The sequence below is a fragment of the Simochromis diagramma genome, unplaced genomic scaffold (genome assembly GCF_900408965.1).
Source record: "Simochromis diagramma unplaced genomic scaffold, fSimDia1.1 OVJJ01000302.1, whole genome shotgun sequence".
NCBI classification, from domain to species: Eukaryota; Metazoa; Chordata; class Actinopteri; order Cichliformes; family Cichlidae; genus Simochromis; species Simochromis diagramma.
This window is the reverse complement of record NW_024386792.1, coordinates 9,818,759-9,846,282: the sequence shown is the minus strand read 5'-3', so window position 1 is coordinate 9,846,282 and position 27,524 is coordinate 9,818,759. Positions and strand designations below refer to the sequence as shown.

General features: G+C 41.3%; 2 protein-coding genes across 3 annotated transcripts in view; both read left to right on the top strand.

Annotated features, from left to right (window-relative positions):
- Positions 1–10,424, top strand: part of klhl5 (kelch-like family member 5) — a 45,343-nt gene extending 34,919 nt beyond the window's left edge. Inside the window, exons 8-13 of one of the 2 annotated variants that reach the window (XM_040024321.1) lie at positions 19–94; positions 168–254; positions 1,738–1,812; positions 2,090–2,227; positions 3,184–3,355; positions 6,091–10,424. In XM_040024321.1, coding sequence (XP_039880255.1) covers positions 19–94; positions 168–254; positions 1,738–1,812; positions 2,090–2,227; positions 3,184–3,355; positions 6,091–6,147 — 605 coding nt within the window. In that variant the 3' untranslated portion in view covers positions 6,148–10,424. Of the gene's footprint in view, positions 1–18; positions 95–167; positions 255–1,737; positions 1,813–2,089; positions 2,228–3,183; positions 4,166–6,090 lie in introns of those variants that run through there. The other variant, XM_040024320.1, reaches the window with a different exon arrangement.
- A 2,354-nt stretch (positions 10,425–12,778) lies between these two features.
- On the top strand, positions 12,779–27,063 carry wdr19 (WD repeat domain 19). Its single transcript, XM_040024318.1, is given in 37 exon segments — positions 12,779–12,939; positions 13,937–14,028; positions 14,124–14,189; positions 14,305–14,430; positions 14,624–14,739; positions 14,842–14,957; positions 15,593–15,673; positions 15,864–15,976; positions 16,075–16,248; positions 16,527–16,597; positions 16,715–16,887; positions 17,187–17,307; positions 17,418–17,524; positions 17,622–17,738; positions 17,969–18,124; positions 18,486–18,633; positions 18,756–18,960; positions 19,352–19,511; positions 19,942–20,031; positions 20,033–20,053; positions 20,235–20,344; positions 20,431–20,488; positions 20,809–20,955; positions 21,375–21,457; positions 21,553–21,636; positions 21,720–21,866; positions 22,319–22,443; positions 22,582–22,691; positions 22,780–22,848; positions 22,917–22,994; positions 24,310–24,406; positions 24,501–24,625; positions 25,323–25,404; positions 25,503–25,653; positions 25,759–25,882; positions 25,980–26,056; positions 26,845–27,063. Coding segments are annotated over 37 exon segments (4,047 nt in total). The 5' UTR covers positions 12,779–12,933; the 3' UTR covers positions 26,966–27,063.
- Positions 27,064–27,524: the final 461 nt, after the last annotated feature.

Here is a 27,524-nt window from a genome sequence, read left to right as displayed (position 1 = left end):
TGTGTTTATCTTCTGCAGGTGTGGCTGTTCTAGAGGGACCCATGTATGCAGTAGGAGGACACGATGGCTGGAGTTACCTCAGTACAGTGGAAAGGTGCAAAATAACTTCATACAGGTTTTTATGCTGTGCCTTGAGCAGGATTGAGAAATTACACTGTGTCTGTCAGGTGGGACCCTCAAGGACGCCAGTGGAGCTTTGTTGCAAGCATGGTTACACCTAGAAGCACAGTGGGAGTAGCTGTTCTCAATGGCAAGTAAGTGATCTCACAGTTCCCCTCAGGTAAAAATTTACTCAGATTTGCTTGTTCTAAGTTATATTAAGTGCATTCAATATTAGCGCATCTGTTTTAGCACAAAACACAGCTTTGGCCGTTTGTTATGGAGTGTAGACGTTTTGGTTTTGGAATTAGCATTTTGCATCTGTTACACATAACGAGCCATATAATTTGTTAGTTAATTCAAGTTTAAAGGGCTCCAAAAGGCATCAACATCACAAACGCAGTGTAAAGGGCCATTTTAGGTGAAGCCAAGGAGGCAATCATTGACCGTGTAGGGACACCTGTCTGTCAAAGAGGGCCCTAATTGTTGCCCCTGATGTGTTGCTGTGGACATTTGGAAGTAGCAGAATGCAGCCTCAATTGAAATATAAATGTAAATATAAAAAAATAAACTAAGATGCTCAAAGTGCAGCGTTAAATTACATATTTCAAAGTTAAATAGTACCAATACAGACAAGATACTACAAATGAATCATAGTGCAGGCGCCAGGGGGGGTTAAAATGTGGTATTCTATATTTATTTGAATGACTTTAAGCAAAAGTATCTGCCAGCTAAGCTTGAAGCCAGTGTTACCAGCTGCTCATATTTCTCTCAAAAATCAAATAAAAAATTATTTTATGCAAGATGTGGCTTGACACGTGTGGCATAAAGAGAAGATTTTGTAAATATTTTGTCATTTGAGAAACTTGAGACCTGAAACCTTCACAATCTCGCTCTTTGTTTGGAAGATAAAAGTGTTACGTTTATACTACTGTCGCTTCCCACCTTCTTCTGTAAGACTCACCGGCACGTGAGGCAGTAATGGAAAGCATAACAATATTCATTCACACACATGCACACACAGACGAACATTTATTTAAATAGCTGGATTTAATAAGGCTTTAGGGCTTTTAGTGCCTCGCTGGCCAAAGAATTGGAAATTATTAGAACCAAATATTGCATGTTGTTTTTATTATTCAGGGCCTCAGAGACAGTGAAATGCTTTATAGATGCTAATTAATACAGAAGCAACGGCTAACCTTGCCCAGCAGTTTTGTGTGTGTGTGTGTTAGTGTGTGTGTGAGCATTGCTGTGTGCTTTGGTGAGTGTGTCATGTACTGTGTGTGTTGTGTACTCTCAGAGCGCTTTGCCTGATGGAACTCATTACTTGCTTGACTGGCCCCGTTTCATTTTTTTCTTTACCGTCCCAACTTCACATCCATGGACACACACACACACACACACAAGGACACACACACAGACTGACTGCTCAGGGTTGTGTTGCACCAAGAGTGATGGCTGATTGATTTTTCCCACCTCATTTTGCCCTCAAAAAACCCTTCACAAGCTACACACACAGACACACACATATGCCTGTCTTCCACCTTGTACCATCTGCTTCAGTGTCACTAAATTGAAAAGGGACTTCCAGAGTCCAGAAATGTTCAGAGGGATAACACCATCTTCCCTCTTCCTCAGATTGTATGCAGTAGGAGGTCGTGACGGCTCATCCTGCCTGCGTTCAGTGGAGTGTTTCGACCCCCACACCAACAGGTCAGAGACCGGGGACTTCATCTGTCAGCAACTAATTGCTGTCTCCTATTTTGTTTCCTGTCTACGTGTTCCTCTAGTGAAGCGCTTCTTCCTGTTAGGTTATTTACCCACAGATCAAAGGAGACTAGTAACCCTCACAGGATGTTAGCAGACAACACTGAAAAAAGCTTGTCATGTACTTTGATTAAGGTCTACTGGAAAGACTGGAAAGAGTAAAGTAATTTTCAAACAATATGTTTCCCTCTCCTTTTTTTCTAACTGTATTCTTCATTTTTAGGTGGAGTGGTTGTGCCCCTATGGCTAAAAGGCGTGGAGGTGTGGGCGTGGCCACGTGGCACGGGTTCCTGTACGCCATCGGAGGCCACGATGCTCCGGCGTCATCCCTGGCATCTCGGTTAAGTGATTGTGTGGAAAGGTGAGTCCACATTTATGAATGTGTTTGCTTGATTTGAAATACGCTAAAGTATTGTGGTGCTTATAATGTGTCTGTCATACAGTGGCAGCATTTGTAAAATTAATGGAAAGATTTTAGTGTCTTTTGAATCCTCATTGCAATGTGCAGAATTATTACTCATTAATCTTGCTAATGAAAATACTAAATGGGAGCAGAGCTTGACCTTGATTTAGTATTGTGTGTATTATAATTGAGTGTAAGACTACTGTCAGCGCATCAGTAAGAAAGGACATTTGAATCTCTGCTCAAGGACAAAGATGCAGCTGCTTACATGAACAAATGAACCAGACAGTGTACCACACTGTGGCTTTGGTAGTGAGAAAGCAAGTGTGATAAAGAAATCGCAACAAAGATTTGTGTTCTTGACTTTTCTACCACAGTGTTTGATTGTTTTTAACAATTTTGGTTGTAAAATCGTAGAAATGTGCTGATTTCAGTTATTGGATATTTTGGAGGATGTATTTTATGATTTATTATTATTATTATTATTATTATTATCATTATTATTATTATTATCCCTTATCCTAAAAGGCTGATGGTCTACTACATGACAGGGTGATGCGACATGGGCACATTTATGAGCGTGATGACTCAAGACCAAGGCGACGTAGATGTTTGAAATTGATACCATAGGTGCAGCTACTAAAAAGCTTGTATGATTTCAAATTTCAGTGGCCTAAACCTCAAGGTCAAAGGTCAAGCTTTCTGAAAATTTTGTGAAAGTGATAACTTTAGAACACAGGATTTGTGTATATATATATATATATATATATATATATATAATTTTTTTTTTTTTTTTTTTTTTTTTTTTTTTTTTTTTTTCCTTTACTTCCAGTATTCATGTTAAGCTGAGCTAATGAACATCATCTCACGCCAACTACAAACCACTGAACTACAGTGTGAACTCCTGTGTGCAGGTATGACCCTCAGACAGATGTGTGGACAGCTGTGGCTCCCATGAGCATCAGCAGAGATGCCGTAGGTGTTTGTCTCCTTGGTGATCGTCTGTACGCTGTGGGCGGGTATGACGGCCAGGTGTATCTCAATACTGTGGAAGCTTACGACCCTCAGACAAACGAGTGGAAACAGGTACTGTATGCAGACACGTGCACAGCGCAGCAAATCTGTGTCTCTTTAACCTCATTCACTGCATGTTGTGTATTCACAGCACTTCCCTTGTTCCATATTTTGTCATGTTCCTGTCTCAGAGGTCCATGGACCATTAGCCTGGTCTGTGCTCTGACACTGTCAACTATTTGACCTTATATAGACAGGTGTGTGCATTTCCAAATCATGTCCAATCAACTGAATTTCCCAAAAGTGGACTCCAGTCATGCTGTAGAAGCATCTGACCGATGACCAGTGGAAACAGGATGCACCTGAGCTCAGTTTAGAGTGTCATTGCAAAGGCTGTGAATACTTCTGTACATGTGATTTTTTTTGGAATTTGAAAAATTAATTTAATTCAGTTTGGAATAAGACTGAAAGCATGACAAAATGTGAACCAAGTGAAGCTTGAGAGTATCCAGAGAGGGCATCCAGGTATGAACACTCACACACTGATTGCAGTTCAGTAAAAAACGTGTAGTAAAACACAAATGTACAACCAGTAGATGAAATGTATAAACACTCAGTCACAGTTTGACCTTCCCTCAGCTCCTCTCCGATGTATCTTGGCATGTTTTCATTGTTATGTAAATGTGTGTTTTCCTCCTGCTAATATTGTCCTTGCCGCTGGATATTGCCGCTCAAAGTTGAGTGATCTCATTCGGCGGCTTTCAGGAGTCTCTGCCACTCTTCAGTTTATACCCCATCTCCCACGTAGGCTCAGAGGATTTCCAACTTTGGTTGGCAGATTTTTCTGTTAAAATCTGCCATTTTAGAGACAGGCACCATGCTGAGAACAAGAGAGGTGTGGGAGGAAGGAAGCAGAATGCATTGAACTGCTCAGACTGGCAGGGAGGGACGAGGACAAACTCAGATGAGAGGAGAAATGCTGAGACCATTAAATATGTCCTGTATCTACTGTCAGAGACTTAAACAAACAAATCAGTTGGTGTATTGTCAGTGCCATCCTAGTGGCATCACTTCCACTCTTGGCTTTGGCACAAATCTGTCAGTCTCAATAATGCCAAATCGGGTAATATAGGTGCTAAAAGGAGGCTCAGCATGGTTTGTCTGTGCAGTAACAGTGATGTCAAACATAAACACTGACGCCTTCTCTTTGTTCCTCTTTTTTTATTATTATAAATTATGTGGAAATGAGTCCGTTTGTTCAAAATGATATTAGAAGAAATTACCTTTGCTTTTCGGCATAAAAACCTGTCAGCTGGTTCAGGTGGTCGACTCATGTCTGCTGCTGCAGTTACAGCTTCACTGTGTTCCCCTGAAACTGTGCTGTCACCACTTACTGATGCTCTTTAAAACACCACCTCCACCACTCTGTTATCATCGTCACTTTCTGCTCCCTGCTGGGCTCAGTGTTGATATCAACAGCGTGCATTCCCTGCAGTCACATAATAACCCATTTCCTTCCGTTCACTTTCAGGATCCGTTTACTCCAAATAACTATGATGGGTTATTTCCATCTGCAGTCAGTTTTTGTTTGGCAGCATCACTCTATTCTGGGACCTCCCTCCCATTCGGTGCATTTACAGTTCTGGTCAAAAGTTTACGTACACACATCACTGGCCTGAGTGTTTTTTAAAGTCATTAAAGATGTATGCTATACAATCATTGCACCCTGGAACAAGAACAGAACGAAATAGCCCAAAATTATCGTGGCCATGAGTGTACGTAAACTTCTGAGCACAGCTATACACACAAGTCAAGTCAAAAATAGCACGATAGGGACACCATAGGTTGCAAAGAGGCTTGCAGAGGCAGCAGAGACTGCAGCTGAAGCATCTTAAAAGTAAGCTCTGGATGAGGTTTGATAGTAAAGCTGAAATTGGCTGCCACTGAGATCATCCATCACCACCTAATAGATCCAGGCTGTGGAGAATAGCACACCTAAAGCAGCCAACAAAGTCATTTCAATTCTGTTTAGCTTTTTTTTTTTCTCAAGCTTTAAATTATATCAAGTAGTCTTCATTAGTAAATTCGGCGTAGTCAAGAGAGTGCGCACCTGTGTATCAGCACGTGTGTGTTATCCATCTGTATATGTTAACAAGGTGCTTATAAACTTTTAAGTCAAACAGGATATTATCATTCCCATAGAGTCATGTTTCTAGTTTGTTTTTTGTTTTTTTCTGGTATTGACTCATGTTTTGGGTGGTAAATTTTGAAGGTTGGTGGTTGGATTCCTGGCTGCTCCAGCCTGCATGCCAAAATATCCTTGAGCAAAATACTGACCCCTACAATCAGAACCCAAAGTCCCGATGCATTGATTGGAGTGTGATTGTGTGTGTGAATGTTAGATAAAAATCATTTGTTAAAAAAAGTGCTCTTTGAGTAAGTAGATTGCTGTATAAGAATCAGTCTATTTCCCATTATTTTGGATCACTACCCTCGGGCACGGGGCAGATATTATGCTGTAGATTTATTTACAGCATTTGTACTCAAAACTGTTTTTTTTATTGAGCCAAAATCAATAAATTTGTTCCCCCAAAAGATTAAAATGAAATTAAATAATTGCTCAAGTGAGCTGCAGACCATTTAAAAATATAGCCGTATCCCATATGTATCCAAATTTGCAGTCTTTACATTCAACGTTTTCAAAACTATGAAACAATGCAAGTCAGTAGTTTAATAGTAATTTTCAGTTATATAAACAATCCACATCTCTGACTGTGTTCCTCATGTTTTCCCTGTTATCTTTGCAGGTAGCACCTCTGTGTCTGGGCAGGGCAGGCGCGTGCGTGGTGGCTGTCAGACTGTGAAAGCACAACCTCACAGAGTAGATGGCAGACTGTTCACCATATGGCTCGCAGACCCTCCTCTTTGCCACCGCCGACACTGCTGGGGGACACCGAGAGGTCTTTCCAGCCACACCAGGAAACTGTTTGCGAACACTCTTCAGCAAAGACACATTTTACTCTGCGTAATGCCGACTAATCCTTCAGATTTTAGGCAGATTAGGGTTCAGGTACATGTCAGTAGCTCTCCGATAAAGTTCTCACGTCCCGATACTTTGTGCCACAGAAGTGAACTGCCAGAAATACACATGGCAGAGAGGAAATCTGCAGTGTTTATCCGAGCTCGACAGAACAGCTGTCCCACACATACCGTACGTGCACGTGTAAATCTACACGGCTGCTTTCAGCTCCCATTTGTGCTGAGTAAAAAGGTGGAAGACAGAGCGAGATTGTCAAAACTGCCTCATCACGTTACGCTCTTCGTTTCTCCAAACAGTATCTGATGCTGTGTACTGATGCTATTTTAAGATAGTCCCTATTATTTTTATGCTGCAGTTGGCAAGTGCTCTTCTTCCCCTTGCTTTTTCCCACCGTTACCCGCCGACAGATGAAAGAAAGACTTTTGACATAATCAGCACACCCTCACGAACAGCGATTCTGTGAGGAACTACAATTTTCATGCAAAAACATTTCATGCTTCATCAAATATTTCTGCGCATATGTCTTCCATGTTGCATCAGCTCACATCTGAAGCCTCTGCAATGCTGCGGTATGAAGTTTATCTCAGCTTTTTAATATTTTATTTTTCTTTAAGTTGCGCCAGAAGATTGTCCAACTTTTGACTTCGTTGTTTGTTTTTAACTGCCATTTTTGCACAACTCTAGGTCCATTAAGCAGGATATTTGGGTTTGAAGTGTGTGTGCGTGTGTGTGTGAGATGATAATGGTGATAACACTGTGATCCTTTGTTGATCCCTGCAGGAAAATTTTGTTTTCAATTTCCTCCAGACCACAGGGTCAGCTATTTACAGGCAGGGTCTGTTCAGCTACCGTATTTTTTCCCTCCGCTGTAGAGGTTTCTTCATTTCCTGTGTGTGTGTGTGTGTGTGTGTGTGTGTGTGTGTGTGTGTGTGTCTACACATCTGTGTGTCTGTGTGTGTTGGGTGCTCAGAAATTGCAAGGAGTATATTTTTATCTCAAATGAGAATCTTCCCCTCACCACATCTTCAATTCCCTGCTGCTTTCTCTTCATCCCCGTTTTCCCACTTCATCACCGCACGTACACACACACACACACGTTTGCTTTAGAGCCCAATTTCAGGCCCAGAAAAATGAACAACAGACCATATAATGAGACCATGAATTTAATAACGTTGATTCAGCCGGTGCCGATATTTTGTTTGATGTCGAGTTCAAAGCGTTATTGGATTCGATGCTACTGTAGACAAAACATAAGACATGAGGGGCAGATGAATGCTGTGGAAAAAACTGTGGGTCAGGAAACGTAAGGAATGCAAGGTTCTGACAGCAGATTCCCTACCGGCACACGGCACAAAAAATTTCATGCTGCATCCTTAATTGTGCATTTCCTGTCTGTTTCCTGTTGGTCATGTTGTGCGTGTGTGTGTTTGTCTGTCTGTCCAGTGCAGAGCAAGGAAACTCCTGACAGTGAGAGGCAAAACAGGCTTCCTCTCTGAACTGACAGATGTAGGGCTAATGTAGCCCCCAGGATGCACTTTACAAACACACACGGACATATCGCACACACACAAAGACACACTTAACCACACAGCTGAAAGCCAAGCGCCCCAGGAGCCGGTGAAGACTGAAAAGCCGCCCAAATTTGCCAGCTTGACATCTAAAAAGCGGAGACGCGAAGGCTCGCAATTCCCCTCTGCCGAGCTGATGTTTATTCAAGCCTAATGCACTGCTGCATTATTCTATTTTCTCCCCCACCCTCGCTTGCTTCTTCAAACCTGCCTGGTGTTTATTTAGAGTAATTCTCTTCAGATCACAGCAGAAGAAGTGTGTCATCTCCACTGTGTCGTATGATTTCAGCAAGAGGTTAAAAATAACATAAAACACATTCCAAATCTAACTATAACTGTATATTATGTACATAAATAAATATAAAGTCTGAATGTAGTCTTACTGCATTACGGTGTCTATATTATACACTTCCCACTGAAAATGCTGTGTGTTATTGTGTTTTGTTTTTTGTAACATGAATTCAGATGATGAAGCGATGTAATAAAAGCGGTCAGTGGGAAACTGCACAGCTGCTCGTCTTTTACAAAATACATTATGTATGTACAATATATGCTGCTGTAGCTATCATTGGTCTTTTATACATTAAAGTCAAGATGTGATTTACCACTTCCCGTGGCTTTTTCCCTGCTCGACAGAGGCGTTTTAACAGCAACAGCTAATCATGTTTATGCTACAGATGTTGCAGCTGGCAGTTTGCGTTTGTCACTTTCACAGTAAATGCCACTGTGGTGTAAATTTGGCTCTTATTTCTAACAGCACCCCCATTGGTGCGACTCCAGCCAAGGCCCTTTGCAGTTCAAAGGTTTCTGTGCAGGTTTTTGGCTGCTGAAGTGCAATTCTGAATGTATTTTCATGTGCCTGGAGGTTAATATGGATCCTCATTAGTCTTAAGTGCAGCTCCTCAAATGTAAAAGCTAAACACCGAACCAGAGACGCCACAGCTGTTCGAGGCAGAGTGGAACAAGTGTGCAGGGAGGAGGAATGGGGGGCAGTTTATAGATATTTTAGCCTCAGGACAGTGACCAGTAGGCAAGTGATTCACTCTGATATTTATTGCAGAGGAAGCTTTAAATCATAAGTGCTTCTGACAAACGACTCCCGGTGGTGTTCAGAGATGATGCTGGTGACCTTGTCTTGCCGCCTTACTGCACCTGAGTCTATTTCCCCTGACAGCAGCAAGAGGGAGACACAAAGTGGTCTGCTTCATTCTGCATCCTACACTTGGAAATAACCGGTAAACACTTGCATCTGTCAACATCTGCATCAACGCAGCAGCAGAATAAAGCAGATATGCTGTGCAGTCAAGCGCTTGTGAGACCCACAAAACTTTATTTTTAATTCTAGTAAAGACCCTAAAGTTTGTGGGGACTGACTGGTGTGAGTGTGTATAAAAAGTGTGTATAAAATCCTTTATGTGGCGCCCAGTAAAAACACTATATGGCTTCAATAAAGAGCTGGAACAAACAGAAGGAAATGACAGATACTGTGAATTAAGAGCAAATTTCCTCGTCATTTTGGGGAAAACAAATGGGAAAAGGTGCGTTCATTACTGATGGTGTCATCACGGTGCTGGCACTCGTGCAATCCCTCATCCACAAATGCTGTCATCACTTTGCGGCAAACTCGATGTGTAAATTTTTACACGTGTTTGTTTTGTCTACGTTTTAATTGCAGCTTTGAGAAAGAAAGTTTATGAGTGCACTTTGTTGTGTTAACACTATCAGAATATTGATTTGCAGACTAAAAATTCATCATAGATGTTTACAAGTCAACATCATGGTGACAGTTTTGTCACAGTTGTCACATTTGGAGCTTTTAAACCACCACGGGTTGAAATTTGACTGTTTTCATATCCGTGATCACTGGGGCGAGAAAAATCATCAGCTGAAGATTATGAGATGCACTAAAATAAAAAGCTCCTTAGGAGGATCTCAATGGTTACTGACGCGGATCTGTCGACTGCCAAAACTGCCTCCTAGTATCCAACACACACAGGGTGACTCCATCTTGCATGTGTTGTGTTTGGATTGCTCTGTATTCTGGTTGTGTGGTCTTGATAAGGGCCCACTGTATAGTCTAGGACTGATTCTCAGTTTCAAGATTGTATGTAGCATGATTGCATGTAGTGCCGTAATAATGCCTTTTATCTTTTATCAGTATTAATAAATGCATATACAGCAAAAGAGAAATAGGATTGTCGTGCAGGGGTAGCCCGAGGTTCAGTACCAATTAACCTGCCAAAAACAGAATATTTAAGGAACTGCTCTCCTGCAAGGCTCCTGTGCTCTGCTAGACACTGAATGCCTAGAAAGTGTGGAGAAAAAAATAATACCACAGGATTGACAAAAACCTCCAGGATCAGATTTGTTTAAAAGAAGGGGAAAAAAAAAAACCTTAAAAAGAACATAAAGATATTTCAAAGTATCTTTTCAGGGCAACTTGTAACACCTACATAAAACTTGCATGATTCCTGGAGGGCAGAAACATATTCATTTGGGATTTTTTTGTGAAAGAATAAGGAGGAAGGAGCAGGAAAAAAAAAATACCATGAGAATCTCATTTCCTCCGCAGCTGCAATGATGGAAAGCTGAAATGGTTCACATAATAAAGGAAATAAAGGAAGTCATTTTCAGTGATTATCTGTCAGCTTTCACTATGTCATATAGACCTGCTTTCTTTATATTTTGTAAAGTGCAGCAGTTCCTTTTTTCTTTCTATTAACGCACCGCATCCTGCATAAAAGCTCTGCTCGCATTGTCTCGTTGGCAAAAACACTTTCATTCATTTTTCATCAGCTCGTTTTTTCATCTCTCTCTGCTCTAATTTTACCATTTTGCTTGAAAATCATACAGCTGCTCCCTTCAGTGCATCTTAATGAGATCTGAGTCAGCAGGGTGTATTCTGCTTCAGCATGCCAGAGCACAGACAGGAATATTTGTGTCACACAGCTGGCATTTCATCCCAGCTCTCTGCCTGGGTTGTACACGGATCATCAGAAGGTCATCAGCATTTTCTTTTTGCCTATGGGCAAAATGAGGTAACACAAGGGAGGCAGAAGTTTCTCCTAATTTATATCGGGTGGGTCATTCTGTAAAGCACTGAGAAAAGCACTGAAATTGGTTAACTTCCAAAAAGGACATCAGTGAACACCCAGAGGACAGCAGAAATGAAATGGGACAAAGATATGCAGATAGGCATGCCTGGAGAGTAGAAAAAGATGTTCTTTATAGAAAAACTATGAAAAGCTGCCACCTGCTGGATCTGTGGTGAAAGCATGATTTCAGTTAACTTCAGGTGGGCTTGATACTTGTAACAATAATGCTGCTTGGAAAAGGTGAAAACTGGCCAGTGGTATTAATTTGTGGTGTTACTTACATTTTCTTTTTAAAACTGCAAGTCTGTATTAAACAGTTATGCTGTGAATATCCTCACCTAAGAATCAGTACTGTTTACTGTTTGGTTAATCCAGCTATGAAGAAGTTTTTACTCTAGAGATCCAAGTCAGTGGAGTTATGATGGCTGAAGCAAGTTTGTGTTTGCAAGCACTGAAGTGCAAATTTTGCTTAACCTGCTTTTTGGATCTGAGAGTTTAATTTGTATTCGATGTTTTGTGATGTTTCGAAGGAACTGTGTGTTTGCATAAAGGGATGGAACGCCTTGGTGCTCCCCCATATAAGCTGGAGGAGGTGGTTGGGGAGAGGGAGGTCTGGGCTTCTCTGTTTAGGCTACTGCCCCTACGATCCGGCCCAGATAAGCAGAAGAAGGATGGATGGATAATAACAATTTTTCATGCCATTTATTGCAGTTGATTAGAAAATCCTGTCAGAACTGAAATGAATTGTTTTCTCTCTCATGCTATATGCAATGCTCACTTTCTAGCCTGTTTTTTAAATAATGTATTAATTATATTCCCAGAGCAAATGAAATACAGAGAGACTTTATGGTGGGTGATTTAGCTTTGTCCATTGGTTCGACAAACTTTGAAATCATTTTGAATCTGGACAATGATTCTTGATTGTGAAGGAGATCCTTCACAAGAGACAAGGTGGAACATTTAACTTCTGTATTTTTCATTGCACTTTTAACTGTAACACCCACTCACTTGTCGAGCCCTGATTAACTCACGCTGATTTTATTGTTTGGACTTCATCATTACAAGATCACATGGGCAGGTAGGAAAGCAAGAACAGTCCTCATCTTATTTTTACATGTAATATAAGCAGACAATTATATAGTGGAACATCCATGATGCATATCAATATACAATTGTCATGCCCCTAAAAGTACAGCGTGTTTACACTACTTAAATATGCTACGTCCAGATGAACAGAATCAACTTTTGGAGATTTACTTACCTTGATGATTGAGCATGCATCAAGACGTACAGGAGAACTTCCACAAATAATCCCCTGTTTAAAATAACTTATAGTATAATTTGTGTGTCCTTTCATGTAAAAATGACTGAACACCTTACACACTACTTAAAATGACTTACTCACTATTTAACATTTCTTAAAATATAATTATTTGTCTTTTCCTGTAAAGCCTTAAATTATTCCCTCTTATTTTAGTGCATCCACACCGTTTGTTGCATGCTATAATATGAAGGGCAACCAGTACATATCTGTTCCGAGATAATGCCCAGAGCAGTAAAATTACTGGCTGCCAAAGGCTAAATTCACATGCGGAGAGACATATTTCAGTTCCTTCGGCTTTCTTCGGTGTCCATTATTTAGTAATCTGTGTTTTATTCTGTGTATTAAATATAGAACAAATCCATATTAAACAACACCCACTGTTAAATATGAGACCTCCTCTGTATCTTTTACATCTTCTTTTTACAGTGTTTGTTTGAAACCTGTTGATCGCTCTAATCTGTACAGAACCTCATTGGCTGCTGACTGTTGCCATGACAGCGCCAAACCGCAAACGCTTCAGAGTGAAGGATTGTGGGTAATACATACACATATCTGTAAATCTGAGATGCTTTGAGAAGTGAATACCTGTCCTTTCCAATATTTAACGACAAAACAGCATCGCGATGAAGGTTTGTACCAATAAATTAATTTTATTTTCGTTCACTCATTCCATTCGTTCCACACGTTTAGCTGGATGCTAACTGCGTTTATTCACCTCCTAGAAACCAAGCGTTAGCCAAGTGTTAGCTGAAGACAGACTGAACGTCGACCAAAGTCCACTAAAAATGTGTGTTGCGTTGTGTATTATCCAATAATCGAACAAACGGGCTGTTTTGGCAAACATAGTCACAGTAATGATAACAAAAATCTCTATACTCACAGCTAAAATAATATTACCCATAGCACCTTTCTCCTTTGTCACCCGTCTTTTTAAACAGCGTTTTTTGTGCGTTTTTGTTAAAATATTTTAGGTTGCTGAGCTAATCTTTGTAATGATAACGCAGACATGAGTTTAGGCTAAGTTAAAATAAGTTAGTTGTCACTTTTCTGTTTTATAAGTAACTTCTGCGGGTGTATTTTGTTGCATCCAGTACATGGGTATGTTGTACACCTAGCTATCTGGCACATGTTTTGATATAGTTTGATTAAGGAGCTTTCTAGACGATGCTTTAATATGTATTTAGAAGCAAATAAGATGAAACTTTACGTTGAAGTGGCACTCCATAAATTTAATACTGTATGTCTCTAAGGTTGGAGCGCTAACATGAAAAAATAACTTAATTGAATTGCTAAAACTTATGCCAGAGAGAGACTTTGAACCTCTCCAAAAATTCATCCTCCCCATACATAAGTGGCTTTGAAGACCGTGGGGTGTGGACAAATAGGTGAGAAATGTGAAGTGATACTAATCAATAAAACAGATTTATTTGGGGAAACAATCAGTTACCAGGTACCCTGAAAAATTTAACTTGGATACATTTTCTTGGATTTGACAACGCTACTTCAGTCTTATAGAAGATGATGAGCGACTCCCTTTTCTGGCTGTGTTATAATGCTCTTCATTTTGACCTATAAAATTGGTAGAGTGGGAAAAACAAACCTATAAGGACATGTTTAAATCCACAGAGTGTTTTTGTGCTTGCTGAAAAAGCCTGGGCGGGATCTAACCTGCTGTACAAGTGGCAGAAAAGCCTTGGTAATTATATCGCTGTTGCAGGGTGAGTATGCCTTTTTGATTAACAAAATAGCTCTGAGAAGGCTGTGTAACAGTCTGCTATTTGTCTTCGACTGAGCTTTATTTTCAATCACACAGACAGGACAACACAGTGAAAATATTTGATCGACATGGACACAAGTGGACTGAAATCAACCTTCCAGGGTAAGTGTGAGAAAATCACTCAGATTCCAGTTTTGTGTCATCTAACAGTTTTAGCTGATTACCACTGAATGTTCAGGTTTTCTTAATAACTTCCTTTCTCCTCTTTCTCTGTTAGACGCTGTGTGGGGATGGACTGGGATAAGGATGGGGACATTCTGGCAGTGATAGCTGCAAAATCCAGCTCCATCTTTCTCTGGGATGCCAGTGTCAGTAAAACATCCCAGATAGACAGCGGTATGAGGTACGACCATTTCAGAGGGAGAAAATAAAACCCCATCATTCTACTACAGTTAATTGCTGAATAAGTGATGCAAGTGTTAGTCATTGCATAATTTCACTGCAAATATGTTTTTTTCCCTGTTTCAACAGAACACTAATCTTGAAATAAGTAAAGCTAAACGTTTTGTGTTCTCATTGTTGATGGTTTCAAACAGAGATCAGATGTCTTTCATCTTGTGGTCAAAGACTAGCCCGCTGTTGGCAGTCGGAACAGTCAAAGGAAACCTGTTGATCTACAATCAGCAGACCTCACGCAAGATCCCTGTGCTGGGTAACACACAACACAACTGTATATATAATCTTGGATGGTTTAATGGTCTTTAGTCTGTTCTGTAATATTGATTCTCTGCCTCCTTCTCTCCGAACTTGATAGGCAAACATAGCAAGAAGATTACCTGTGGCTGTTGGAGCTCCCAGAATCTGCTGGCTCTGGGGAGTGACGACAACACGCTGAGTATCAGCAATCATGAGGGAGACACCATCAGACAGGTAGTCAAATACAGTAGTGTGCAAAAATCTTAAACCAGCCCTCATGTCTTATAATTTTTTTAATGTTCTTTAAGAATTGTTTTCCAGTTTTTATGAAGGTCTTTCAGAGTTTTTCTTTGGACATTTGCTGCTTTTTCACTCATTTTCACTTCAGTCTGTGCTTTGTTTGTTAAGCCATTTGATCAAGGGATCATTCAAGCATAAAGAAGGCTAACTCAAAGTGTGAACCAGTGTGGATTCTTTACATAACAGACAGCTTAGCAAGCAGGCAATTTTAAGTTGTATCTTTAGGCATTTTGTTACTATACGCCTGTGACAAAAACACATAATTTCTTTGGTTGAATCTGTGAAAAATGCCAAACATAACACAGTGTGACAGGCATAATGTAATAGTACATAATGCACAATAATACATAATAGTATTTTTGCACCAACAAGGTGATTTCCAAAGAACTATTAGCAGACCTGTTTGTTAAAGCCACATCAGAAATGGATTCAATGGAAGGGTGGATGTTAAGTAGCTATTCAGGAAACAGGGAGAAAAGGCTGAGGTACGCCAAATTAAATCTGAACTGGACTAAAAATCAGTCACAGCAGGCCTTAATGACCGAGTGTACTTTCTGATCTTTTGCCAGACAACAGTTCGCGGTGAGCCTGCTGAAATTTACTTCTCGGTGATGAAGACGGATGAAAGGTCAGCTCAAGGAGAGAGCACAGTGAGTCTGTTTTCTGCTAGTTTCAAATTGAACCTGTACTGGAGATGAATTTTAAGAAGGTTTGTTTGAACATGACAGCTGATCTGGGATTTGCAGAAAAGTTAAAATCAATTTTTCTTATGAAGGCGATAAAAGGTTTAGGATGTCTGAAATGTGTCATGGAAAAAGTGCACGTTATTCCACCCTTCAGGTGAGTGTTTCTGTGGACAAGAAGATACTGATGCTTTTCAACATCAACGACCCCGGAAACCCAATAGAGCTAGCCTTCGAGCGTCGCTATGGAAACATTGTGTCCTACCGCTGGTATTGCATCTGTTCACACACACAACAATCTTTGGTAATCACACTTGAGTTATTTGCAGTAAAACGTGTTCTCTCGCCATCTTTGTTGCACTGTGTAGGTATGGTGATGGGTATATACTCATTGGTTTCTCCCATGGATACTTTGTGGTCATCTCCACACACATCAGGGAGATAGGATATGAGCTCTATCAGGCTCACAACCATAAAGACTGTCTCAACAGCGTGGCCATCTCCACAGCACTGAACAAGGCTGCGTCTTGTGGGGACAACAGGTACGCAAAACACCACCACTCTTCAGAATCTTCGTGTGATGTTAAAAAAAAAGTGTACTTTGTTGGGTTTTTTGCCCCACAAAAATCCAGAGAGAGAGGGAATGAGCTGTGTCACACTTATAGCTGTAAAGATGGACTCAATAGTGTGGCCATCTCACCAGCATCAAGCGAGGATGCACACAGACTTTCAATAAAGCAGCTGGGCTGCCATTTCAGTGTTGTTTATTTTTTTAATTATTTGTAAATGGGAAAAATCTAACCCTGTGCTTCTGCTCCAGCATAAAAATCCACGAGCTGTCAGATCGCAAAGATATCAGCAGTATAATTCAGCTGGATGATGAGAATAAAGGTGAGGCTGTTGTTTTTGTTTTGTTTTGGGGGTGTTTTAGGGGTTTTTTTCCGCCATCCAGATAGGCCATCTTACATTGTTCAATCACTCTGGATCCCGCTGTGTCTCCTCCTACAGGTTTGGATCAGCTGAGCTGGACAGATGACGGCCAGCTGTTGGCACTTTCCACACAGAGAGGGACGCTCCATGTCTTCCTGACAAAGCTGCCCATTCTTGGCGACAGCTACGGCACCCGGCTGGCCTACCTCACCTCCTTGCTGGAGGTCACTGTCTGCAACCAGGTGGAGGAGGTAAGGACACACACAAACACGGATTCTAATAATTATCATCAGTTATTATTCTGGAAAAAAAAACAGCAGAGATAGGAGAGTACTTTCTGAGGTGGCTTACTGCTGGCAACAAGATGAAAAATAAAACAAGAAAATCAGCAAAAAACAACGAACTCAAACAACTTGGATTAAAAACCGGGTTTTGGTAATAGAGTCGAGGGATTAGTGCACTCATACAGGCTCACAGCAGCCCTTAAACAGAGGAAGGATTTCTTTAAAAATGTAATATGTAATATGAGAATCTGCTGCTGTGTTTTCAGGAGAGTCCAGTAACGATAGAAGTGGAAGTAGAGCCCACATTCATTGCAGTGGGACCGTACCATGTGGCTGTGGGGATGAACAACAGAGCCTGGTTTTACGCCCTGGTAGACCAGGAACCAGGTGTGTGTGTGTGTGTGTGTGTGTGTGTGTGTTTGTGTGTCCACTGAGTCAGGTTTCCAAGAGTGAATCACTGTCCTTCTACGTCCCTGAAATGTCTCTGTGTGTCTCAGGTTTTAATAAGCTGAAGGACATCGAGTATTTGGGGACAATAGCCAGCATGTGTCTTAACTCTGACTACGCAGCAGCGCTGTTTGAGGGGAAAGTCCAGCTCCATGTGGTGAGCCATCTGGTGACTGATCACCGAGCAGGTTTCATCGTTTTTGTTTTATTTCATGAAGAAACTACAGGCCTCCGTATATGTGTTGTGTTTTTAGATTGAAGGCAAAGATCAGGACGAGAAGAAGCAGATGAAGCTTTTTCCAGACGATGACAGAAAAGGCCGCATCCTTTGCCACGCCCTCACTGCTGATTTCCTCTACTATGGCACTGATGTGAGTGCGATCAGAGAAAAAAACCCACCTTTGTACAAAATCTACATGTCATAGTTATATGAGGGGACATCAGTATAACACTGTCAGTCATTAAATATATGTTTTTTTATCTTTAGTTTAATTGTGTTTTTCTTGTCAGTCATATTTGTCCTGTTTCCCCCTCAGTGTTTTGTTTCTTTGTTTGGTTTTTGGTCACTTGCTAATATCACTTGAATTTTTGTTTTTCTCAGTCTGGAAGTGTGGTGTCTGTCCTGGTGGAGGACTGGGAGACAGTGAACAACTACAGCCATTCAGTTGGTGTGAGGAAAGTGTTCCCTGATGTTATTGGCACTCGACTGGTGTTCATCGATAACAAGAACAGCGGCTTCCTGCTCTCCCCTGCAAACGTCAGTGATTTTTAAAAGTATTAATATTCACCTAAATAAAAAAGCATATAAAGTACCTGAGCATATTGTAGTGAAACTTTATAATAAGATAACTAATATTTCACCAAGATGAATGTCACTGTGTCTTACATTTTGTGGTAGTAATAGAAGCAGCAGACACCACCATCTGTACAACACCACACTGGGTTTTAAATCAAGCAATCAAGATATGATTGAAGTGCAGTCTTTCAGCATTAATTTGGGGGCATAATTTCTTTAGAATTACAGTAACATACGTGTGTGTGTGTGTGTGTGTGTGTGTGTGTGTGTGTGTGTGTGTGTGTGTGTGTGTGTGTGTGTGTGTGTGTGTGTGTGTTTGCAGGCAACAGAGTCCTGCTTTGAGCTCCCCAACTTCTCACCCACCATCACAGGAGTGCTCTGGGACAACTGGCATGCAGACAGAGGGGTGTTTGTAGCCTATGATGATGACAAAGTCTACACCTACGCCCTGCATAAAACCACCATCTATGGTAGGGGGATGGCACCACATCACGGGGCAGTAATAAGAAGGTCACATCAGTGCCCACATGCATTCAAATCTATTACAGGTGATATTTTTAAGTGTATTTCCTCTCTCTGTGACTCTGCTCAGGCCCACAGGTGGTGTTAGTAGGGAGCACTGCGCTCCCCTTTTCCCAGAAGCCTCTGCTCTTTCACAACGGTGAGCTGACCTGTCAAACGGCGAGCGGTAAAATCAGCGAAGTGGAGTTGAGCACACACTCATTCCTGAAGCGCACGGCGACAGACTCATCGGCAGAGCTCAGCAGGCAGCTCGCCCAGGCTCTCATGCTCAAAAGGTCAGCGATGCTGGAAACACTGAACTGTGTGTGCTCCAGGTGGAAAAGGCCTTAAAGTGATATCGCTGTTGGTTCACATGCAAATGTTTAATGTAAGGAATGAATTTGTCCCGTCTGCAGTCGGTTTTGCTTTGCGCTGCTTTGAAAGATTGTTATGAAGGAAGAGATTAAAGTTATTAATTTGAAACATTTTTACCAAACTTCATTTTGATATAAAAGAAAGCATCTGAAAAAGCCACTGATTTACTTTTCTTACCCGCTTTTACATTTTCACTCAAGATAAGCAGTCTGTTAACTTACAAAATTGCAATTTTAAGGCAGCCAATGACGACTTTGATGGAGGCGAGAAGAACCGTAAATGACTTATAAATAACATGATCTTCCTGTCCAGGTTCCACGAAGCCTGGGCTCTGTGCAAGTCTGCAGGCACTAATGCAGACTGGGCAGAGTTGGGCAAAGCCTGCTTGGTCCACATGGAGGTTGAGCTGGCCATCCAGGTGTACCGCATGAGTGGCAATGTCGGCATGGTGCTGTCTCTGCAGAGCATCCAGGTATACACACGTTTTCCTGATTAGACATAATCTCACTGAAAGTCCTTGATTCTAATGTGTTTTCATAAAATGATTTTAGCATTAGATTTTTAATATGCTATTTGGGTATGTGTTTATTATACATTTGTTTCTGTTTTTTAATTATGCTCACATCCCTCTGTATGTTTGGTTGTGTTGATTAATTTATGATGCCATCAACCTGCCAGGGACCACAGATGTAAAGTAGCCTGTACAGCTAAATCTGGCATATTTACTAGTTATGCTCTCATGTTAATTAATATACATTGTCCCTTTTAAATAAACATAAACATAATTTGTGTGTCACAGATTCTTCCTGACAGACATCGCCTCTGTCTGTTCTAATTTTAGACTGGTCCACTTGTTTCCTCTCTCATTTTCTCTTAGTATTTATGTCATTCTCTCTTTCCAGGGTACAGAGGAAATGAATTTACTGGCAGGACATTTGGCCATGTTTCTGGAGGACTACAACCGGGCCCAAGACCTTTATCTGTCCTCGAGTTCTCCCAGTCGCTGCTCTGGAGGTGTGTTTGCGTCTGTGTAAACATTTAAGAGACTGAAAATTGACTCCTTGCATTTTTTATGGTGTCACATGCATAAAATGTTAAGCTGTTCATTACAATCATGAGATTTTACTGCATGCAGAACATCTGTAACGATAATATTGTTAATGTGGTATTGTGTGTGTGTCTTTGTGTGTATTAGATGAGAAGAGACTTGCTGCACTGGGACAGTGCGCTCATGTTAGCCAAGAGGCTAGCAGAGGATCAGATTCCCTTTATATCCAAAGAATATGCTGTTCATCTAGAATTTGTGTAAGTGTTTACACACACGGCACAGGTTTAGTACAGACCTGATTTGTCTACACTCTCATTAAATGTCTCACTCTCTCTGTTTGTAGTGGAGATTATGTTACTGCGTTGGCACACTATGAAAAAGGCATGACCCACAACAGCAAAGTAAGAGAAATCTCATGTTGACGATTCAGTTTTTTCCTTTTAAGTGATGTTTGTGACTTAGTGTTATTTTTTAAGTGTTTCATAGCTGAAAATGTCACCTAGAGTCTTATCTCCTGCTCACCTTCTCCCTGTATTTACAAAGAGGACAGTTGAAGGCAGGTTGGAGGGTTGCTGTACATCAAGCACAAGTTACAGATTACAGATTATATTCTTTCTATTTGTTGCACAAGATGGCAGTTGAAGGTTCTAGTCAGAGGTGAAGGAAATAAAGCAGTTTTGTGTTTGTAGCCATTTTTCTCATTTTCCCCCTCTCTGGGCAGTTCCAGGAGCACGATGAGGCGTGCCAGGCAGGTGTGGCCAGGATGTCCATCAGGATGGGTGACATCAGGAGAGGAGCCGCTCAGGCTATCCAGCACCCGAGCAGAGTTCTCAAGAAGGAATGTGGGGCCATACTGGAGAGCATGAAGGTAGAGTCAGCCCCACATTTTTGGCAGACATTTCCACCTAAAAAAGCATCCCTAAATTTAGTCAGTTACAGCTTGAAAACCATGTGACCAAAATGAAAAACCTCAGGCTCCACGGATAAGGGACATCTGTGGGAATTTAAAAATATAATAATCCCTGTCCTTATTGCGAGTCCAGGGGAGATTTGACAAACTGGAGCAAAAATTGAGTGTGAGTAACAGCCTTGTTGGAGTGAGTCTCAGCTGCGTCTCTACCAATTTTATAAGCAGAAATATACACAACATATGCTGTGTATATTTTAGTCAAAGTCTGTCTTACTTTGTTTGTCAGACTTTGAAAAATGGAGACGACTGCATTTACAGATCAGAGGTGGTGTGTCTTGTTCATATCTTCATCTGTGTGTGTTTTTTCTTAATCACAGCAATACTCTGAAGCTGCTCAGCTCTATGAAAAAGGACAGTATTATGACAAAGCGGCCTCTGTCTACATTCGCTGCAAAAACTGGTGAGGCAAATATGAACAAACCCTGACTAACATATCCAATCTGCACGTTTCTCATCATCTTGGTTGGATTTTACTATGTTTTGCTTCTTCCTCAGGACAAAGGTGGGAGAGCTGCTTCCAAATGTCTCTTCTCCCAAGATTCATTTGCAGTATGCAAAGGCCAAGGAGGCGGATGGCAAGTAGGTTGTTAGTTTGTGTACCTGTGGCTGTGATGTGTGGATCGCTGAAAGGGAACCTGACGTCCTGAGAACTGTGTGCACAGATACAAGGATGCAGCACGAGCCTACGAAAGCGCGAAGGACTGGGACAACGTGATCCGCGTGCTGCTGGACCACCTGAACAACCCAGAGGAAGCTGTTCGCATCGTCAGAGAGATGCAGAGCATCGACGGAGCAAAGATGGTTGCCAGGTAGGATTTTACTGACCTTAAAATCCAACAAATAACTCACTTTTTTAACATTTACTATAAAAGGGACAGCTTAACAAATTAAAGGCACTGAGTGTACAAAAACATTGGCAGTACCGTGTTATTTTATTAGTGACCTCTTGAGATTGAAGGTTGGATAACTGGTGCCTGATACATTCGCATTCACAAAGCTGCAACCAATGACTATTATTACTATCGATTTAGAGAATTGAATGTCTTTGAGGCCTGTAAATGTTATTAACAGGTGATGGATGACAATTAGGAGGATCACAGTAGAAGCTGGGAGTAGCTGTGGTTCAGTGTACTTGATGTTTAAAGGCTTTAAGGATTCATTCCTGTTAGGGTTGGTGCTCATTAATTTTCTGTCAGCTCTGTTTGTTTCCGCTTGGTGATTTATTTATTTTTTTCCATTTGTCTGTTTGTGTGCACCCCAGGTTCTTTCTGCGGTTGAACGACTATGGCTCAGCCATCCACTTCCTGGTTTTATCCCACTGCAACGACGAAGCCTTCCAGCTGGCGCAGCAGCACGGACAGATGGAGGTCTACGCAGACATCATCGGTCAGCCTGTTTCTGGAAATGTGTTTCCCTTTTGCAGTGTTTGCTCGAGGCCTGAGCTGTTTTCTCTTTGTGTTATTCTGTTTAATTATGCGTAGTTTTCACTGTTGTTTCATGGCTGGTGGGTTTTGTGTTCATCAGGTTCTGAGGCGACGCAGGAGGACTATCAGAGCATCGCTCTGTACTTTGAGGGAGAAAAGAAACACCTGCAGGCTGGCAAGTTCTTTCAAAAGTGTGGACAGTACAGCAGAGTAAGAGCGATGAATTCACTCATCAGTCATGTTTAGTTTTATGACTCCTGTTATTCAAACGGCTCTTTTCTTTCTGGACAACTGTCAGGCGCTGAAGCACTTCCTGTTGTGCCCTAACTCTGAAGACAACCTGGCGATCGAGATGGCGATTGAGACGGTGAGAGCTGTGAGCTAAAGAGTGTGTGTGTGTGCGACATTTCTTTTATTGATGTGTGTGTATTCCAGGTTGGCCAGGCCAAGGACAACTCTTTGACCAATCAGCTGATAGATTACCTGATGGGGGAAAGTGACGGCATGCCCAAGGTAACTGGATCACTAGAGCCTTTTGTTTCAGGTTGAACTCAGCAAGCATATTCTGATTATTAAACTATTGTTCTGCAGTATTTTTACATCCTTTTCTCCCTGTGAATATATTCTTTGTAGCGCCTTCAGTGAGCAGCTGTAGTCGTGAGTTTTCTGTTTTTTGATGTAATATTAAAAAGGACCCAAAAGATTTAGACTTTCTTCACAAATGTTGTGTTTCAAGAGGTAATGGGACAGCAGATCTGTGATTAGAGAGCAGCCGGGAGTTTGTTTGACAGATTGTCTGTAGTAAGCATTACTTTGAAGGACTGAAGAAGAAGAAGATTTTCAATACTGCTGAGGCTTTCTTGTTTTAACTCTAAGCACTTGAGGCAGTTTTCTTATGCCTGATGGTTAAAATAGGTGAGTCTCTGCTGTAGAAAGGTGTTATTTTTTTTCCTGCAGTCAGGATGGACCATCACTTGCATAATGTCTGATGACAGTTACAGTGGAGCTAGTATGTCAGCAGATAATATTTTTGAGTGTTAAACTCTAAATAAATGAATAAATACCTGTGTTTTGGTAACAAATGTTGCTGACTGTGTATCTGCAGTATTTTCTAAGCTTGCTGATATATCAGAGAAAATTTGCACATGAGCCATTGTTAAGAGAAAGTGGGCAAGTGTTTGCTATTTATTCTCTCATTTCTGTTTGTTGAATTTTTAGTTTAATTTATCTTTGCAAGATTTTTATGTGTCAGTATCTCTTGCTTTAAATTATCCACTGTCCATTTCCTAAACCATGTGTCATGTTTATTGGGAGTGACCAGGATGGACTAGATTAGAAATGATATACTGGAAATTAGTGTATCAGAGAGTTAGAGACAAGGCTGAGATGGTTTGGATGTGTGCAGAGGAGGAACAGTGGATATACCAGACAAAGGATGTTGAAAATTGAGCTTCCAGGCTGGAGAAAATGACAGAGACCACAGAAGATGGCTCATGGATGTTGTGAATGGGGATATGCGGAGGGTTGGTGTGGCAGATGATTACGTTAGGGATTGGGTGAGAGGGACAGAGATGATCTGCTGTGATGACTTGTAAAGGGAGCAGCTGAAAGAAGAATATGAAGAAAAAGAAGAAGTGGGTCCCAGGGGAGTTAGAGCTGTCCCAGCGGTCACAGGAAGCCTCTGATAGATGGGTCACCAGTCTGGCAAAGACACAACTTAAACCAGATAGTTTTGCAGCTGTTACTGTTTTATGCAGCTAGAGCCCTGAGTAAATTTGAGAGGGAAACTTTTTAAATCTATTAGTTCATGTTTCTCTTTTCCTCCCAGGATGCAAAGTACCTTTTCCGGCTGTATATGGCCCTGCAGCAGTACAGGGAGGCAGCTCGCACTGCCATCATCATCGCCAGAGAAGAGCAGTGTGCAGGTGCAAACAGATTCACACAAACATATTTATGTGTGGGCAGCAACAGCACAATAAAACATGCTTACTTCCAATCGTTTGTGTGTAACTTCCAAAGGGAACTACCGTAATGCCCACGACGTGCTGTTCAGCATGTACACAGAGCTGCAGGCTCAGAAGATTAAGATCCCTGCTGAGATGGCCACCAATCTGATGATCCTCCACTCCTACCTACTGGTCAAGGTGAGTACAGCACACGTCTGTCATGCAGCTGCTCGGACGGTCTGCAATTTCTGTCTTTTTGGACAATTGTAAATTTAAAGCTGAGGATAGAAAAACAACAGCAAATGAAAGACTGTAATACAAAGTAAAGCCCAACAATCAGATGATGTCCTTTGAGTAAGCATCTGGTGAGAGTGGGAATGAAAAACTCCCTTTTAACAGGAAGAAACCATAACCAGGCTCAGGGAGGGGCAGCTGTCTGCCTTAAAGGGTGGGAGGGTTGGGATAAAAGGAGCATGTCCTAATTAAAAGATTTTAATAGTTGTTCCAGATGGAGGCGGAGTCGAAGGCTGGCCATTATTGACAGGGTCGACTGTGTTGTTTACATATAAAACTACAAATACAGGCTTATTTCTTATCTCTGTGGGTCCATCAAAGGGTCCTGGACTGTTTGACTCTTAAAACTATGGTTTGACCTTTTCAGCACGATCCTGCTATTTCCAAAGTATAAGAATTACATTCGTTATGTTCTATTACTGCCACCTACAGTGTACTGAATTTCAGTAGTCTTTTTAAGGTAACAAATTGTGCTCAACATATTAGCCTGTAATTATCAACATTGCAGATGTGGATAAGTTTCAAACAAAGTGCTCCTGATATCGTCAGAGCTCACACAAGCACCTTTTTGACTCCTGCTTCTCGTTGTTGTTACATTTAGATTCATGTAAAGAGAGGAGACCATTTAAAGGGGGCACGGATGCTCATCCGCGTCAGCAACAACATCAGCAAGTTTCCTGCACGTGAGTCAACTCGTCAGTCCGATTCACATGATGGCTGATAAAACCTAAACCCTGGTGAAAAGCCAAAAACTCATCGGTGTGTGTTTGCGTGTGGGTAGATGTTGTTCCCATTCTGACGTCAGCAGTAATCGAATGTCACCGCGCTGGACTGAAGAACTCGGCATTCAGCTTCGCTGCCATGTTGATGAGACCGGAGTATCGCAATGACATCGACACCAAATACAGGAAGAAGATTGAGGCGATGGTTCGGTGAGTCCGTGTGATCCTTACCCTCTTCATCCATCCTCTGCTTTATCAGCTCCTCTTGCCCATTCTGCCTCTGACTCCTCATTTTAATTCCCATCTGCACCCTAGTCGCCCGGATAAGTCGGAGCTGGAGGAGGAAACTACTCCGTGTCCCTTCTGTGGCTTCCAGCTGCCGCAAAACGAACTGCTGTGCATTTCCTGCAAAAACAACCTGCCCTACTGCATCGCCACGGTACACAGGACGGCTCGCTCACACACTGTGATGCTCTTCACCAAGACACACCCGTATACTCTTCATCTGATTCTCGATCCATCTGCTTCTTCCTCAGGGTCGTCACATGCTGAAAGAGGACTGGTCCATCTGTCCTCATTGTGAATTCCCTGCACTGCACTCACAGTTCATCCTGTAAGTGGCACACTCACATCTAAAACCATAAAACCATAGTGAGCAGTTCACCAGCAGTGGGTGAACTGGTTTCCCTGTTGACTATTTTTGAACATGACAGAGTCAAATTTGTTTTTGTTATTTTGCCAAAAGTTATATTTTTATTGGAGCGCTGAATACTTTTCCACCTTTATCAGTAATCTTAGTAATCTTAATGTTCACTTTAAGAGGAAGCTTCTCTTATTTTAAACATTAGAGTGGTCTCACCTCCTGAGAGTGAAGCCATCTACACTGTCAGCATTTCATTGATGTTTAACAGTGATTCATACGGGACAGACTCGGCGTTTTATTTCCAGTTTTGATGCGTTCATAAAAATCTAAAGCGTGTTTTTAAATCGTTTATGTTATGATCTAACAAATTGAAATTTAAGACGATCCATAACAAATGGTGGGTAATATAAAGTTTTTAGCCGATTTCCTTGATCTTCACCTGATTCTCACCCAAATTAAATGAGCTCGAGCTGTTGTTGGCATCTACATCGCATTTGCAGAACAGCACATAAAACCATTGAATGGTCACTTTGTTATTCTAGTTTATGTGATAGAAAGTTTTCAACGCCCTTTTTTCAACAACTTTTTATCTTTTCAAACAAACAGGAAAAACCCATTTAACCACTTCACCATGTCTTTGTGCTAAATAATGTTAAAAGTCCTCTGGCTGTATTCTTTCTCACTAAAGAGAAGCAGAATCAATTAGTGTAATTAATAGAAATTTTAAATGTTCACGTGTAAACTGAACTTTGTTCCAGGTTGCTGGAGAGGGAGACATCATGTCCTATGTGTTCTGAGAGTCTGAGTGCCAGTCAGGTGATAAAGATCTCCGACTGTGCAAAATACCTGCAAACCTACGAACCTGATGAAACCCAGTAAAAGTACAACAGACATCAACCAGAGGGGTGTGTGTGTGTGTGTGTGTGTGTGTGTGTGTGTGTGTGTGTGTGTGTGTGTGTGTGTGTGTGTGTGTGTGTGTGTGTGTGTGTGTGTGTGTGTGTGTGTGTGTGTGTGTGTGTGTGTGTGTGTGTGTGTGTGTGTGTGAGAGAGAGTGTGAGAGAGAGAGATATGAGGACAAGTAAGTCACAGGTAGCACATTTGCACTTTGCTGTAGTTTGCAGAGCAGGAGGCTGTAAAGAGAGCGGGTCTGAGCCGTATTCTGAGGATTCAACATCAACTAGGTCAGCTGCAGCGAGCTGGTGGCTGAATTTAGTGTGTGTGTGTGTGTGTGTAAATATATAAAGATATAAAGATGTACAAATTTCCCATTTTTAATATGGTAGTCCAGTGTGTTTGGGGGAGGGGGTCAGTAAATGTTCTGTATTCATGTTTCTAACAAAATGTGTATTTTCAATAAAAATGTTGTTTTTTTTATTATTAAGAAATTCTATTTTATCATCATTGGTATCAAAATTGTGCAACAAGCTCATTTCCAGAG